This window comes from Temnothorax longispinosus, chromosome 3 (genome assembly GCF_030848805.1).
Source record: "Temnothorax longispinosus isolate EJ_2023e chromosome 3, Tlon_JGU_v1, whole genome shotgun sequence".
Classification (NCBI taxonomy): domain Eukaryota; kingdom Metazoa; phylum Arthropoda; class Insecta; order Hymenoptera; family Formicidae; genus Temnothorax; species Temnothorax longispinosus.
Genome location: NC_092360.1, coordinates 8,214,162 through 8,229,092, shown reverse-complemented (window position 1 = coordinate 8,229,092; position 14,931 = coordinate 8,214,162). Strand labels below are relative to the sequence as shown.

General features: G+C 38.1%; 1 protein-coding gene across 1 annotated transcript; it reads right to left on the bottom strand.

Annotated features, from left to right (window-relative positions):
• Nucleotides 1-532: 532 nt before the first annotated feature.
• LOC139810026 (uncharacterized) lies at nt 533-3,112 on the bottom strand. Its single transcript, XM_071773365.1, has 2 exons — nt 2,701-3,112; nt 533-1,418 (listed from the first exon to the last, which is right to left on the bottom strand). The coding sequence occupies exons 1-2, from the start codon at nt 2,758-2,760 to the stop codon at nt 594-596; spliced, it is 885 nt and encodes a 294-aa protein (XP_071629466.1). The 5' UTR covers nt 2,761-3,112; the 3' UTR covers nt 533-593.
• Between the last annotated feature and the right edge of the window lie 11,819 nt (nt 3,113-14,931).

The following is a 14,931-nucleotide window of genomic DNA, read 5'->3' as shown; positions in this document are numbered from 1 at the left end:
TCTTTCTTAACATAATATAACATTTACAGAATATTATGATATTTATATAAAGTACAAACAGACTTATAAAATTTATCGAATTTTTATACTATTTCTTTTTTGTTATTTAGATTTTAGTTACGATACTTGTTAATTCTTTTAGTTAACAAGCTGATTTTGTTAAAATCGAATAATGAAATTATATTAAAATCAGATAAGAAAATTATTAAAATCAGATATATAACTGCAACTTTTTTTTATATTTAAGTTGTTTTTATTCGAGATAATATAATACATTGAATACAGATGACATACAATAATTTTAACACATTATATTTTTTAAAATAAAATTTTTTTATATTTATTGCATTTATTTGCATATTTAGCAATCTTACATTACTAGTTGTTGTTAGTATCATTGTATTCGTGTTATCGAATTTTTTTTATATTTGTATCATCAAATTTTTTTAAATCTGTGATTTGCTCTAAAGAAAATTACATAGATTTAAAAAATTTGATGATACAAATATAAAAAAAATTCGATAACACGAATACATATGAATCGAAGATGTCAGATAGAGACAAGTGAAAGCTTTTGGACGGTGTAAAGAAAATTACATAAATTTAACCCATCGGATTTGGTGCGGGCGGAGGCGCTGGATTTGGATTTGGTGCGGGCGGAGGCCCTTGATTTGAATTTTGTCCGGTCGGAGACGCTGGATTTGGATTTGGTGCGGGCGGAGGCCCTTGATTTGAATTTTGTCCGGTCGGAGACGCTGGATTTGGTGCGGGCGGAGGCCCTTGATTTGAATTTTGTCCGGTCGGAGACGCTGGATTTGGATTTGGTGCGGGCGGAGGCCCTTGATTTGAATTTTGTCCGGTCGGAGACGCTGGATTTGGATTTGGTGCGGGCGGAGGCCCTTGATTTGAATTTGTCCGGTCGGAGATGCTGGATTTGGATTTGGTGCGGGCGGAGGCCCTTGATTTGAATTTTGTCCGGTCGGAGACGCTGGATTTGGATTTTGCACGGGCGGAGACCCTTGATTTGAATTTTGTCCGGTCGGAGACGCTGGATTTGGATTTTGCACGGGCGGAGACCCTTGATTTGAATTTTGTCCGGTCGGAGACGCTGGACTTGGATTTTGTCCGGTCTGCATCACTGGATTCTTTACTGTAGTTGACATGTTGACTGCAGTTGGCATAGTGACTGAAGTTGACATCGGTGTTGTTGTAGTATGATGCGGTAAATATAATTCCGGACATTTTGCAGCACACAAGAGATTTAGGAGATACGGCATGGTATCTGCAGATGTGCAAAATGAGCGACAAAAACTTTGACGTATCTCATTTAGAGCAGAGAAGCCAAATCTTCCGGTTCGTGAAGTTTGATCAGTCGCGTGTGAGATGTAATGATGTAATCCGTCATACGGCACCATATCCTAAATAGTATAATTTATTAGTAATTATATATTCTCTCTCTCTCTCTCTCTCTCTCAATTTTAATTTTGTCAAGCACGCCAATCATTACAGGAACATCTTATAATTTTTAAAGATATTTTTTTCGCTTAAATTAAATAAAATTATTATTAATATTTTTAAATTATATAAATTAGAATGTATTAATTAACATGTTAAAATTATATACAATGTTTTTTTTATTAAGTTTAGAAAATCTAAATTGATTAAACTGATATATTTAATTTGGAAAGTACATTATATATGTTCAATAAAAGGACCCCGCAACGGTCATGGGGGGTTTTGGCTTCCAGTCAAATTTAACAATAATGTAGGATAATTTAGTTCATAAAATGCTGATGAAAAGTGTCTATAGGCAAAAAGGCCAAAAATGGACAGTTTCCGAGATATAAGTCATTAAAGAGTGGAAAAATGAGAGTTTCAGGTTTCAGCTAATGGCAGTTTGCAACAGGCTGAATGCCATGCTTTCACTAAAACATTTACTTGATTGCTGAATGAATTATACTTATGCACAGTATGCGTGTTCACATAGTCAAGTCAATGATCAAACCATACATAATATAATGTCATTGCATCGAATGACATGTATGCAACATATACCGGGTGTCTGAGATCACCCGCCCACCCCTTTTCTTTCAAAAACTAAACATTTTAGAAAAAAACGTTTTGAACACGCATACTGTGCATAAGTATAATTCATTCAGCAATCAAGTAAATGTTTTAGTGAAAGCATGGCATTCAGCCTGTTGCAAACTGCCATTAGCTGAAACCTGAAACTCTCATTTTTCCACTCTTTAATGACTTATATCTCGGAAACTGTCCATTTTTGGACTTTTTGCCTATAGACAATTTTCATCAGCATTTTATGAACTAAATTATCCTACATTATTGTTAAATTTGACTGGGAGCCAAAACCCCCTATGACCGTTGCGGGGTCCTTTACGCTATAAGGCCTATAAGTAAGATGTTTCTTTAGCTTGACAATAAAAATATCTTTTTAATAAAATACAGGAATACATCTAATGATTAAATTTTTATGTTGAAAAGTAAAATACAGAAATAATATATTATGAATAATTGTTACGGAAACCTGAGTTTTATTATTCTAATTAGCATGTATATGGTACATAAAACATTATAGCAAAATAAATTATTCTCAAAAATGTTATTTAACAAGCACATGTTCGCAATTTGTTTCCATATCTTTATAATACCTAATTGAGGAATATTACAAATTTACGTTACCTCTGCCAAGATTGTTCCATACAAAATCAACAGTCCAACCCAAATACTTGAACGTAACATTTTGTTCTTTGCTATATTTTCTATGCCACTTATACTCTAATTAAAGTCGTTACTTTTATATTATTAGATGTACTTTGTTGTGCACTCCGCAACCGTTATAGTCTTAAGCGCATTTTCTGTTCATTTATATAGTTGAAAGATGTATATTCTTAAAAATACGAACGTGACAAAACCGTGTTAGCTCACGACTAAAATATTACTCACTTTGCAGGATTTTTTTCATAGATTGCATACGTTCCTTATCTCATGTATTAGATATTCTAAAAACAATACAATGCAAATGCCATGCAAATACGCTTTATCATTACAGATGTTCCACTTTCAAATCTCTTAAATATTCTTTATATGATGAAATTAAGTAAAAAGAAATGACACAAAACAAAGTAGATCCAAGTCTTTCGTCATACTATGAAATTTTTTATAAAAAATTGAATTAGTATAATTCAAGTTCTATAAAGAAAAGCTGACTTTTTCATTGAACTTTTTAAACAGATGACTGCCCATAAGCAGTAAGACATAGTAGATGGCAGAGATCATCATAAATGTGTGACTATTTTGTATCAAATGATTTGTTTTAGAAACATTTGTATTTGTATGTAGCTTAGAATTTTACAATATTTTTTGTAATCAATATATTTGAAGTAATAATATCGTTAAATTCTTACAATATTCAAATTTTATGATTTTAATTGAAAATTTATAATGTTATTATTTTAAGGAAGATTCGTGTTATATCTTATCTAGTAATATTCGGTTTGTTTTGTTTAAAATTTACTAATACAAACATACATATAACATAATAAGATTTGCACATATGGAGGTACATTTACATATGTGTGCTGTCATAAGAAGTCATAAGAAGTCGCAACACGTGACTAGAATACAGATAAGGATATTGCTATAAAAATTAAGAAGGTCAAAACTATTTTTATCTACTATTCTTACTGTTCCAACACGTCGCTGATTAGTCAGATTAGCACAAGAAAGGTATAGCTTTGCGCTATATTTATCTTTATAACCCAGTAGTATGCAACCCGTTCTTCGTAGTCGTAAAGCGTACATTTTTTCCGCTTATTATGAAGCGATAACAAATATAGGACTCATATGAATTGCTGCATAATCCATAATTGCATATTTATCATCTAAATAAATTTAGTAGTATCTAGAGAACTTTTATTTCTCATGAAAATAACGATAAACGTGTGATAAATGATGTCCCAGATACTATTGTATAAAAATAGTGCTAGTTTTTATCATAATTTATAGTTGATCGAAACGAAATATATTTTTAATAACAATAGTTAATTGCAACTCGAAGATAAACGAAGAGAAAACGCAGAAAAATTGCTTATATTATATAAAAATAATTATTGCAAAATAATAAAAAAATATTAGTAAAATAAGTCGTGTAATGACCGAAAAGAATAAGTCTAAATGATAAAGCTCTTAAACTCAAAATTTGCTTTGTTGGATTTATTGATTCCATTAAATTATATGGATTAGGTATATCTATATATGCAGTTAAATAAGCGTAATTAAATGATCTAATTAGGTACTCTTTTGCAGGGTTAAAAGGGAATAACATTTAATTTCGACGAGAAAAGTTTCTTTCTTTATTTCCGCGACTTTTCCTAAAAGCAAACATTCTCTCGGTCCAAAATATATATATTCGGACGTTGCTACGACCTTTCGCGGTAGAGCATGAACTACGTCACGGCATGGATGTGGAAGCCGTGGAAGGTGCTGCCCGGTAGGAAGGTGATAGCCGCGACGTGATCACGTTAGCAATGACGCCAGAGATCCCAGCGGGTCGATAACAATGAGACCGACAACGGCTGCCCGAGAACATTCCTGGCGCCCTGGTCCCTCCTTCCAGAGACGTCGGTCTTTTTGTTGCCCGCTCGTTTTTGCTCGTGCTTTTACTCTTCGTGTAAATCTTTTTAGACCACCCGCCCCGCTTCTCCCCATCGCTCCGCTGTTTCAATTAGTTAATGCCCGCGAGTAAAAAGGGTGCCCCCGCGATACGACACATTCTCGGATCATTGCGGAGAAGAAATCAATCCGCTGGAAAGTATCTCGATGTAAGCATCGCGAATTTATCTTGATAATTCGACACGCTCTAAAGAACGTTTATAACTCATTAATCCTGGCGCCGATAATGCAGGAGGTGTAATATTCGCGCGAACCTCTTCTTACCATCGGCTAATCGTTCGATACCAGTTTCCAGTTCGTTTCCAAGAGACGCAGCACCTTCAAGTAATTTCGAATTATTCCGATATCAGATATTTATAAGCTTTTTCATTCTTTACATTTCTCGGTAATAATCATTAGATTTATACACTTGAAAAGAACGTAATGTATATTATATAATTGGCAATATAGACTCAATCCCAGCGCCACTTGTTGTAATTTGTTCTCTTTTAATAAGAAAAAAAATTATTCCGAGCATTTCGACGTGTATGCAGGGTGCGGCAGTTGATTGATTGTTTAAATTAGAGTTATTCTCAATAATTACAGCTTTTGAATTTCGAATATCGAATTCTATACATCTACGGCATTAAAATTGTAAGATTCTAATTACAGGTTCTCGGTTTTGACGCGTTTTACGACAAATCTGCCAGCGAAAGTATCGATACCGTTATGTATCACAGAATCTTAGTTGTTTCGCGCCAGCCGCGGTGCTTGAACTGGCCTCAGAAAAAAAAAATCAGGAAGCCGTTTTGTCGCGCCGGAGATTTGTCTGGCTAAACGTTTTATGCGATCGTCGACCGGCGCCTCTGGCAGCGCGCGGAATTATTCGTGAAAGTAATTGGGGCCTCTCTCGTTATGAAACCTCTCTCAAGAAAATAATTCAAACGATGGTGTAAGGTACTTTCGTAATTCTCGGCCGCATCCCTAATTGGGCCTGCATATGCCAATCGATTCGCTCCTGCAGTCATGGCATCTCGCTCGCGCTAAAATCGTGGGAGAGCGAATAATGCGCAGATGGCCGTCGCTCGACGTCCAAGATGAATCTTTCGTCGTTCGTGCGATCGATATGTCCGGAAGTGTGACCTGCGAAGTTGCGAATCCGAACATCTGCATGTCCTACGGGTCTCGAATGGTTTTTGATCTCAGAATTTCGATCGCGAGACCGGATTAAGCTGGAGAACTATTAACGACAGTCGATAATGCGTTGTAAAATATTATTTTATTATATTGGTTCTCTTAAAACATAAAGATTTTTAAAAACAACAGGAATTAATCAACGTAGTTCTCTATTATATTTTACAAAACAGAAAGTGTTTATAATTCTGTTAAGATATTGTTTCAGTTATTATTTCTTCAGATTTGAATTTGCGTTGCATTTATGTTACAGAGAGAGTTCATATCATAAGTTATATATATTTATTAGAATATATTGTATTTATAATACAGTTGAGAAAAATTATTTCAATTTTGCGACTCCGTCGATAACCAGGTCGACAAACAATTAGGCTTCAAAGTAAAATCTGTAAGAATATGTATACATATATAGAAAAAATTAATATTGTGTGACACCGTTAAAAATAAAAAAAATTATTATATAATTGTTATTATATAATAATGCATAAATCAGTCATAATTAAGCCAGTGACGTCATTAATTAATAGGAAATTGAATGTAAAATTCTAATAAAGAACACAAACAAATCAGTCAAGGAGCGAGAAATAGAATGAGATTCGCATATGTGCACTTGATTGTTAAAGTTGATGTCATTATCCGAACATGCGAAAATAAGATTATTTATGAAAAACAAAAAAAACTGAAGACAAATAAATCAACGAAGAAGTTTCTACGTAAAAAATTTAATCTGCTCGCTCTCGAAATAGATCTCAAAAATAAAATATGTAGGTGTCATGATGGCGAAACAACACTATTGCGTCATTCACTTCGAACTGGCGTTATACGAATTAGCACGTACGAATGAGTAAAGAGGCTTGTCTCGATTATTTGCACTGACGGAATCATGTCGATCGCGAAACTTAATAAAAAGATTGTGTAGGCCGTCAATGTGATTGAAGGCATCGCCGATGGAAGATTGCGGAGGTGTGCAGTTCCTTGCGGAGGATTCCGCCGACACTCGGCTCCTCGACGTTCCTCCAGGGAGTTTCGGCCTCGCGACGGAGGGCGATAGTAGTGTAGGGTGCATATCGAAGGGAAGATGAGAATGGGTGAAGGGAAGGAAGGCTAGGAAGGGTAAGCGAACAGATGAAGAGACTTGAGAGAGACGAAGGGGAGAAAGAGAGGGAAAGAGAGAGTGAGAGGGAGACGAAGAGAAAGGGAGTGGGAGACGAGGGCGCATTCCCGGTCAGGAGCGTGGAAAAGGGCGATCGGGGAGGTTACGGGGTGATGGCGTGGGTGTGCGGTGGTACTGGTTCTTGCCGAGAGATGAGAGAGGCTGGAGGGAATGGAGGAGGGAGTGGGCGAGGAGAAGTCCAAGGGGATGGAGAGAGACGAACGACGAGATACGAAGGGGTCCCGGCGAGTTGGACCGAGAGAGGAAACAAACACGAGTGGAGGTGAACGAAGGAGCGAGAAAGGTGTTTAAAGGGAGCGAGGGAGATGATACGATTGAGGAGGAACAGCATGAACGAGAGGGCAGGATAGTGAGATAGAAAGGAAGCGTAGAAAACGCGAAAACGAGATGGAATGACTCTACAGAAGAATGAAAGGACGAAAGAATCGGAGAGGAAAACTCGTTTGGAGAGGCAAGAAGACGTACGGAGAGCACACAGAGAGAAAGAGGGATCAGGTTCGGGGTGGCGTGTGATGAAGGGGGACATAGATCGCGTGGTACCGTGAAGAAAGAGAGAAGAGGCGGCGAGAGGGGATAAAGTCTGGCGGCGAGAGGAGGACGGAGAGAAGCCGGTGAACGAAGGGGGAGATGAGGACGGAGGAGAGCGAGGACGAGCAAGAGATAGAGCGACGCGTATAGAGCGGGGTGGGGGGGAGGGGAGAAGGAGGAGGATGAGAGAGCAGAAGCGAGTGAGACGCGGCGGGGAATAGAGCAAACCAGAGTCGACTCGGATATGAGGGTGTCGCGCAAGCCGGTCACGCCGAGGTTTCCATGGCAACGACAGGCGATAAATCAACCCGCAACATCCCCGAGTACCGTCAGATAAAACCACATACACATATGTGTACATATACGTGCACATACGCGCGTTCGTTCGCGCGCGGACATACCGACCGGCAACTCCGCGCTCAAAAAGTTTTCCCTTCGGCCGATTTATGCCGCCGCCGCCGCCTGCAGCGGCGCGAGAGCGCTTTGCCGCCAGGAAATCTTCGTCCCTTTCCCTCTGACAGATATCACCCCGCTACCGCTTTCTCTCGCTCCTTCTCATCCCTTCCTCCGATTCTCCTCCCTATAGCTCTCGTCGTTCTCCAGCTCTCTCCTTTGCCATACGTATCGTTTTCTCTCTTTTTCTCATTTTTATCTCCTTTCTCTTCTTTTTTGCCTCTTCCTTCTCTCTTTCTCTTTCTTTCCCTCTCGCGCGCTCTTCTCTAGCTCTCGCCAACCCTCCGATAGCCCATCGTTATTCCTATGCTCTCTTCGTTTCTCATCGCGCATCTCTGTTCGTCTCACATTCCGCTCTTGCGAATACCTTCGCATTTCCCACACCAGACGAGTATGGTGAGAACACGATGAGAAATATATATACACAGTGTCCAATTCGTCATAATGTACGCGCCAATCTTAACATTCTCAATCTTTAAACGAAACGTTATTTTAAAGTATAACTTACCGCATATCTATTTCCTGTCAGATTAATCTTAAAAATCGTAGCATTATGGACCATTGTGACCTACTTTCAGGAATTTGAAAATAAATCAGAAAAACGAGAGTAAGGGAGAGACGAAATGCAGATAAAGCAGATTAATTTATATCATTAATCTAGCTTTCGTTAGAATTGTTTTAATCGCACAAAAATTTCTATCAAGTTTTTAGTCACCGATAAGGGATTCTTTTAAAGGAATGTGCAACTTGTGAGAAAAAAGATTATTGAAAAAAGTTGCGATTGTTTAAATGAAGTAATTAGTCATTTAGATTTGCATTTAACCCATTACTTCAATAATTGACTTAAATGCGAATTTTCGGCTTGTACAATTTTATTTTCTCCTTTTTCGCAATCCTTTCCTTATGTCAACAGCGAAATTATCTTATACTATTGAAATGAATAAGTAAATGCATAAATAAATTTAATTTCGATATAAATAAAGTTGATAAATGTATAAATAAATTTAATCGAAGGAAGCGGCGTGCATTTAAAAGATACGCGCCTCCGGTGCCGCGCATAAGTAGATACATCCTGCATACTGCGTGACGTTTCCCTCGCGGGGGAAGTAAAATGCGTGGGCCGCAAATAAACCCTTGCGAGCCTAATCTCATTTAGCATGCCACTGACGTCACCCGAGGCGCCCTCGTGACGTTGGTCGACTCTGTCGGTGACGTATTACGCCTCTCGGTGAGCGTCCTTGCTAAGAATGGTTAAGGTCGGAGTAATTGAACGTTCCTACGCACCATGTGTATACGATTTTTATAACCCCGGATGGGGTAATGAATTTGTTTTTCATTCCCTTTTAAAATTAATGCCTCGTCGTTTAAATTAGTTTATTCCTGGGATCTAATAATAGAGTAGAGAAATTACAATAGCTCTCGAAACGAAGCAGATATCGATAGCATATTTAAACTAAACTATATATTTTCTGAAAATAAAAATATTTTAATCACGCGCGTGTATATTTATTTTAAATTGCTAAATTTATTTATTGATGTTAATGTTGTCTCTCTATTATAGACTATTTTGTTTTGTGATTTCCTTAATAAACTCAGCTTTATAATGCAGCCAGTGGCGCGTAAAGTGATTTAACATGCATTTATAGATTCTCTAAATTCTTCAAAAGTAACTTAACAAGATTCTAGATACATTTTTTTCAAAGATGAACAACTGAAAGTAAAATATTGTGTCAATTACAATAAGAAAAACACTTGGACACTTATTTACGTCTGTCTCAATATTAGAAGCATTCAAACTGGCTGTTTGATTGATACCGGTCAGTTTTGCAGGAATAATCACAGGATGTTCGATTACACTTCAATATTTGAGATCTCGAGCTTAAAGATCCAATTACGCGCGATAATATTCCGACACGTTTTTTTCCCCGTGTCGGAATGAATATATCCCGGCGCCGTCATATCGCGCCGCTACTATTTTAACGCGGAGTACATCGGATGATCAGCAGAGACACCTGTTGCTCTTTAATTTGACGTAACGCGTATGCGATCATAAGGTCGTTCGACTCTGAAAAATTGCCGGCTCATTACGGATGGGTGCAACGTGTAGCAAGAAATAAGAGCAATAAAGGACACGTAGCGCTTCAAGCATGATAATAATCCCCGTTCCGTCCGTCCGTTCGCTATTTAACCAAATCACGTAGTTCATAGAACGCAAAAGTGCACTCCATCAAAGCGATTCACACCGGGGAATCCGATTAATTTCATCGCGCCGGTAAAAGTGGATAAAGAGCTCCCGTTGATGAATCGCACGTTCGCTCCCCCTTTGGTTCGTAAATGGTGAGAATCTTATTTGGAGATTCGACCTACTTTCCGCGGCTTGAAGTTGAAGTCACTTCTGAGATTTTCCCGTACATCGTGGACTCTCCTCTCGCGAACCAATACAAATAAAATTTTATATCGACAGCTGGCTATTGTTATCTGAATCTGATTATGAAATTTCGATTACCTGCTTCACGCCATCCAGTCTTCATCTATTGACAGTCATGAAAACTTATGACAAGTCTTATAATTCTTCAGTCATCGAAAATAATTCACCGATTCTGGAATCAATTTTTTCTAAATGGAAAAGCAATAAGAAATTATTTTATTTATTTCAATATTTTGTAAACAAAGCATTTTTTAACGTTAAATGTCAAATTAAAATTTTATCAAAGAAAATCTAGTTGAAATTAACCGAAAAAAATATTTATATTTCAATTTTTTTTATTTCAAGTAAAATTCAGTGCACGCTTGAAACAATCTTTCGTTCAAATTCTCCATTAGATCAAGCGGTTAACGCAGGACAGTTTTTGTGACATCCTGAATATTGCGAGACTCTTCGGCAAGCGTGCGAATTCGTGGAACATCCACCGCGATGATTGATGCTATCTCGCGCACGATGAATCTGCGTAGTTTGTTGCACGTAGGCGGCGGTTTAACATTTGCACGAAGGTTGTTTATACATGCATCAAGTGTGATCCTCGACCGGCGCGCGGTCACTCAATTTTCGGGGCCGTTCAAAGTAGTCGGATAGAATGATAATCTGGGAGCAGCTTGGTAGTTGGTAGGTATTGATCTGTCGGTTGGGGTGTTACTGTGTGGTATGGTTGGTCGGTGGGCTGGATAGGTGGGTGGTTGTGCCATGGTAGGCGAGGCATAGGGACGTGGAGATGAGGTAGTGCGGCGAGAGGGTGCTTCAGAAGGGTGGGTGGAGACAGGAATGGGGATGAGAGGTCGGGTCGGAACGCCAACAGCTCTAGCCTTATTCAACTCTCTCTCTCTCTCTCTCTCCCTCTTTTCCTCCCTTTCCTCTCCTCTCTCTCTCTCTCTCTCTCCCCCTCTCTCCCTCCCCCTTCCCTTCTCTTTTCTCGTCTTTCTCTCTCTACTTTTACTCTCTTTTCTTCTTTCCTTAATGCTCTTTTCTGTCTTTCTCTCTCTATCTCTCTCAACGTTAACTCTATCCCTTTTGCTTTTAGATTCAATCCTATTTCTCTCTCTCTTTTTCTCCCTCCCCTTTGCACATCTGTTGGTATCGCTCCGATTTTTGCATCGTGCCACCTTTTTTCGACCATCTCCCTCTTTCGTCCTGCTTGTTTAAAATCCCTATCTCTCTCCTGTTTTCATTTTTCTTTTCTTTCTGTATATTCATCCGAGCTTGTTCTCCGCTGTCCGTTGCGTTCTTTCTCAGTGCCGCTCGTCCATCTCCTAATTTTGTTTTTCTCTGTTCTTTTCAGAGTCTACCTATCTCACTTTTGCCTATTTACCGCGGCGCCTACCCTTCATCCTCACTTTTAGTTGGTTCTTTCGTTTGTTGATTCTCTCTCTCTCTCTCTCTCTCTCTCTCTCTCTCTCTCTCTCTGTTACATTCTCTTTATCGAGAGTGTGTAGAAGGAGAGAGATGATTATGGGGCGAACGGGGTGGCAATGCCCCCCACAGGATATAGGGTGTCAGGGTGAGATTGGCAAGAGTATACCCGCTCTCAGTTTTGCTCTCCCTTCCATTCTCTGTTATATTCTCCTAGCTTTTCTCTCTCTCTCTCACTCACTCACTCTCTTCTCTCTCCTGTCCTGCCTCTCTCGACTCTCGTTGCATCCTGCACGACCCCACGAACTTTGGATTCGGCGTCGTCGTCGTGTACGTTGCGCGCCACCGGATTGGCGGGTTGCGACCCAGCATGAATTATTCGGTAACCTAATAGTTTCTTGAGTAAAGAGCAGCAGAATGTTATATCTACTCTTTGTGCCGTGTGATGTCACCCTTCTCAAGATATTTCTTTTTTTTCTAGTACAAAAAGTGCAAAGATTACATTCATGATCCATTGAAAAATTTATATTTATCTGCGAATCAATATATTGATAAATTGTATATTTTTTATCCCATAATTCGTGTTGTATATTTCAGTCACATACAAATGCAAAAATGTTGTATTAAATTCCATTTACTAAATATAATTACTTTTCTGTGATTTTCACATTTTCTAAATTTTCTAAAATTTAATGAAAAATAAAATAATACAATTCTTTACTCAAGAAGAGTAATTATATTTATTTTTTATGAAAAAAATGTTAAACAAATTATTTAGTTTTCTATTTTATTTTAATATTTTTCAATAATATAAAAAGAATATGTATAACATTCAGAATAACATATTTTAGAAATTAATACAAGCAAACAAAATACCAGAAGAAGAAATATCTGTAACAGAAATACACCACGTTTTTTAATTTGGTTTATCGGGGGGATGTTGCTTAAATTTATTTATTTTTTAACATTTTATTTTTTATAATTTACACCCAATCTATACAGAGGAAAATAATAAACTTACGTAGAAAACTTTTTGTCTCAAGCTTGGAGAAATACGTGTCTTGTACAGCCTGTACGGATTATGAATTTTAGTGACGGGGTTGCGCATCAAGTTAATCCGCCGCTGGATGGGTGCGAGAACGACGCATCCCCCTTGGATGATGTAATCATTCGTTCGAGGGGCGATAGAATAGCTCAAACGAAAATTACTTTCTCGAACATGCGGAGCAGCGATGAGTAAGTTAAGGATGGAGGGCTGGTTTCCCTTCGCTGAATATAAAAGACAAACTGTAATTCAAGTGGCGGCTCCAAACCAAAATTACCATTTTAATTACGATTTTAAGAACAAGTGAAAAGTAGACTTCAATCGATATCGATTATCCTGAAGGTACAATCGCGTATAGGATATGATTGTAAAATATTGCGCATTTAGCTAAAAAAATGCGCTCGTTTTTTTTCACGCCACTGTTACTTAAATTTGAAAATGATTATTTTGAAGTGTACTTAGGAAATACAAATGCATTTTCTTCACCTAAAATTCTGTATTGTTCGATTAAATTCTCAAGGGAGAACATTTCATCTGAAATTTCTGACAGCTGATCGTATTTTATCGCTTAACTATCCGGCATAACGGGCGTGTTTCCCTCAAAGTCGGGCATTTTCAACTTTAGTAACTCCGATGTTCGCGCGAATCGAAATAGTGGTGGGCTTTATGCGAATCTGACAGCACTTCATCACGCAGCTCGTTTAATGGAACGTTCTATGAGCTATTTTCGACTTATGTGTCATGCATTCTAGTCGCATATAAATATAACCAAAGACGAGAACGCCGTGTAAATGCATACGCATGGCCGCCGATGCACATGTATATATAGACACATATATGTACATATATACAGATCAAGTCTACATTATCGGTGGCCAGATTCGTAGTAGGTACACCATATTCACTTCAACTACGACGCCGATCATATAGACGCGCGCTCGCGCACGCGCACACGTGCACGCACGCACAATACGCACATACGCACAGGCCGCGTCACGCGTGTCAGCTATACATTCGTATTACTGAGTAGCTCATGCGAGAAGGAGAAGTGCTCGAGGGGTGACCTATGCCGTATTAACGCGGGGTTAATTTAACCAAGCGAAATTATCGTGCAGACTAACCGCAGCCGAATTGAACGCTGTATGTATATATGTATCTCAGTTTTTTCCTATCATTTTTAATTAGAATGATATCTTGGCGCTAATTAAGGGCATCCATCAATTAACAATTAGCGTATACGAAAATATGATACGGTATTGTAAGCGTATAATTTTGAGATAAATTCACGTTTCAAAAAAGGGAAATTTGTTATTTATTTATTTATTAAATTGATTCATTTAATTAATTATTGATTTATTAATTGAGAATTGATTCTTAGGCTTAAATAAATTATTTCTTTATCCCACGGATTTTGACTCGTGAATTAGTCGTAAACGTGTGCTATACTTGAAGAGTGTCCGAGCGTAAAAGGAACACTGTAAAAATATGGCAACTCGAGAGAATGTTTTTTTCTATAATTTCTTTTATATTTCTAATACCCTTGTGTGCTAAAATTACCCATGAATACTTATCTTGCTCACTTTGTGTCGGTGCCTTAGACCTGCCTCTCAAAATATATTTCTCTTTAGCTACAAAGAGCTATAAGAAGCATGGCTCCAAATATATCAAGGATCTAATAATATAATAATTCCCAGCTGATATTTCTCATCTCTGCGTGATTTGAGAAAATGCAAATTGAGCAGTTTCGCAACTTTCGCACGTGGGACATTCATGTCTCTCGCTAAAAATATGATTGCAAATCGAAACACGCCGCTTTCGCTCTAACGCTCCCGACATCGACATCTTATGGATTAATACAACGATCACGCTGTATTAATAATATTCGAAGATTGTCAACTTCGATGTTACGTTAAAGCGGAAAGCGCAGGACGATGTGGGCGGGTGGGTACGAAGGATAAATTGAAATCGATCGACACGTCCCACGTATGCCGCATCAAATCACCAGATCGTCGATTAAGTTTG

What these genes read in the sequence shown, in the direction of transcription:
- LOC139810026 (XM_071773365.1), bottom strand. Translation starts at nt 2,760, where the DNA reads ATGTTACGTTCAAGTATTTGGGTTGGACTGTTGATTTTGTATGGAACA. An exon ending in ATGGAACAATCTTGGCAGAG is followed by an intron (nt 1,419 to 2,700) that starts GTAACGTAAATT and finishes TATACTATTTAG; the next exon opens with GATATGGTGCCGTATGACGG.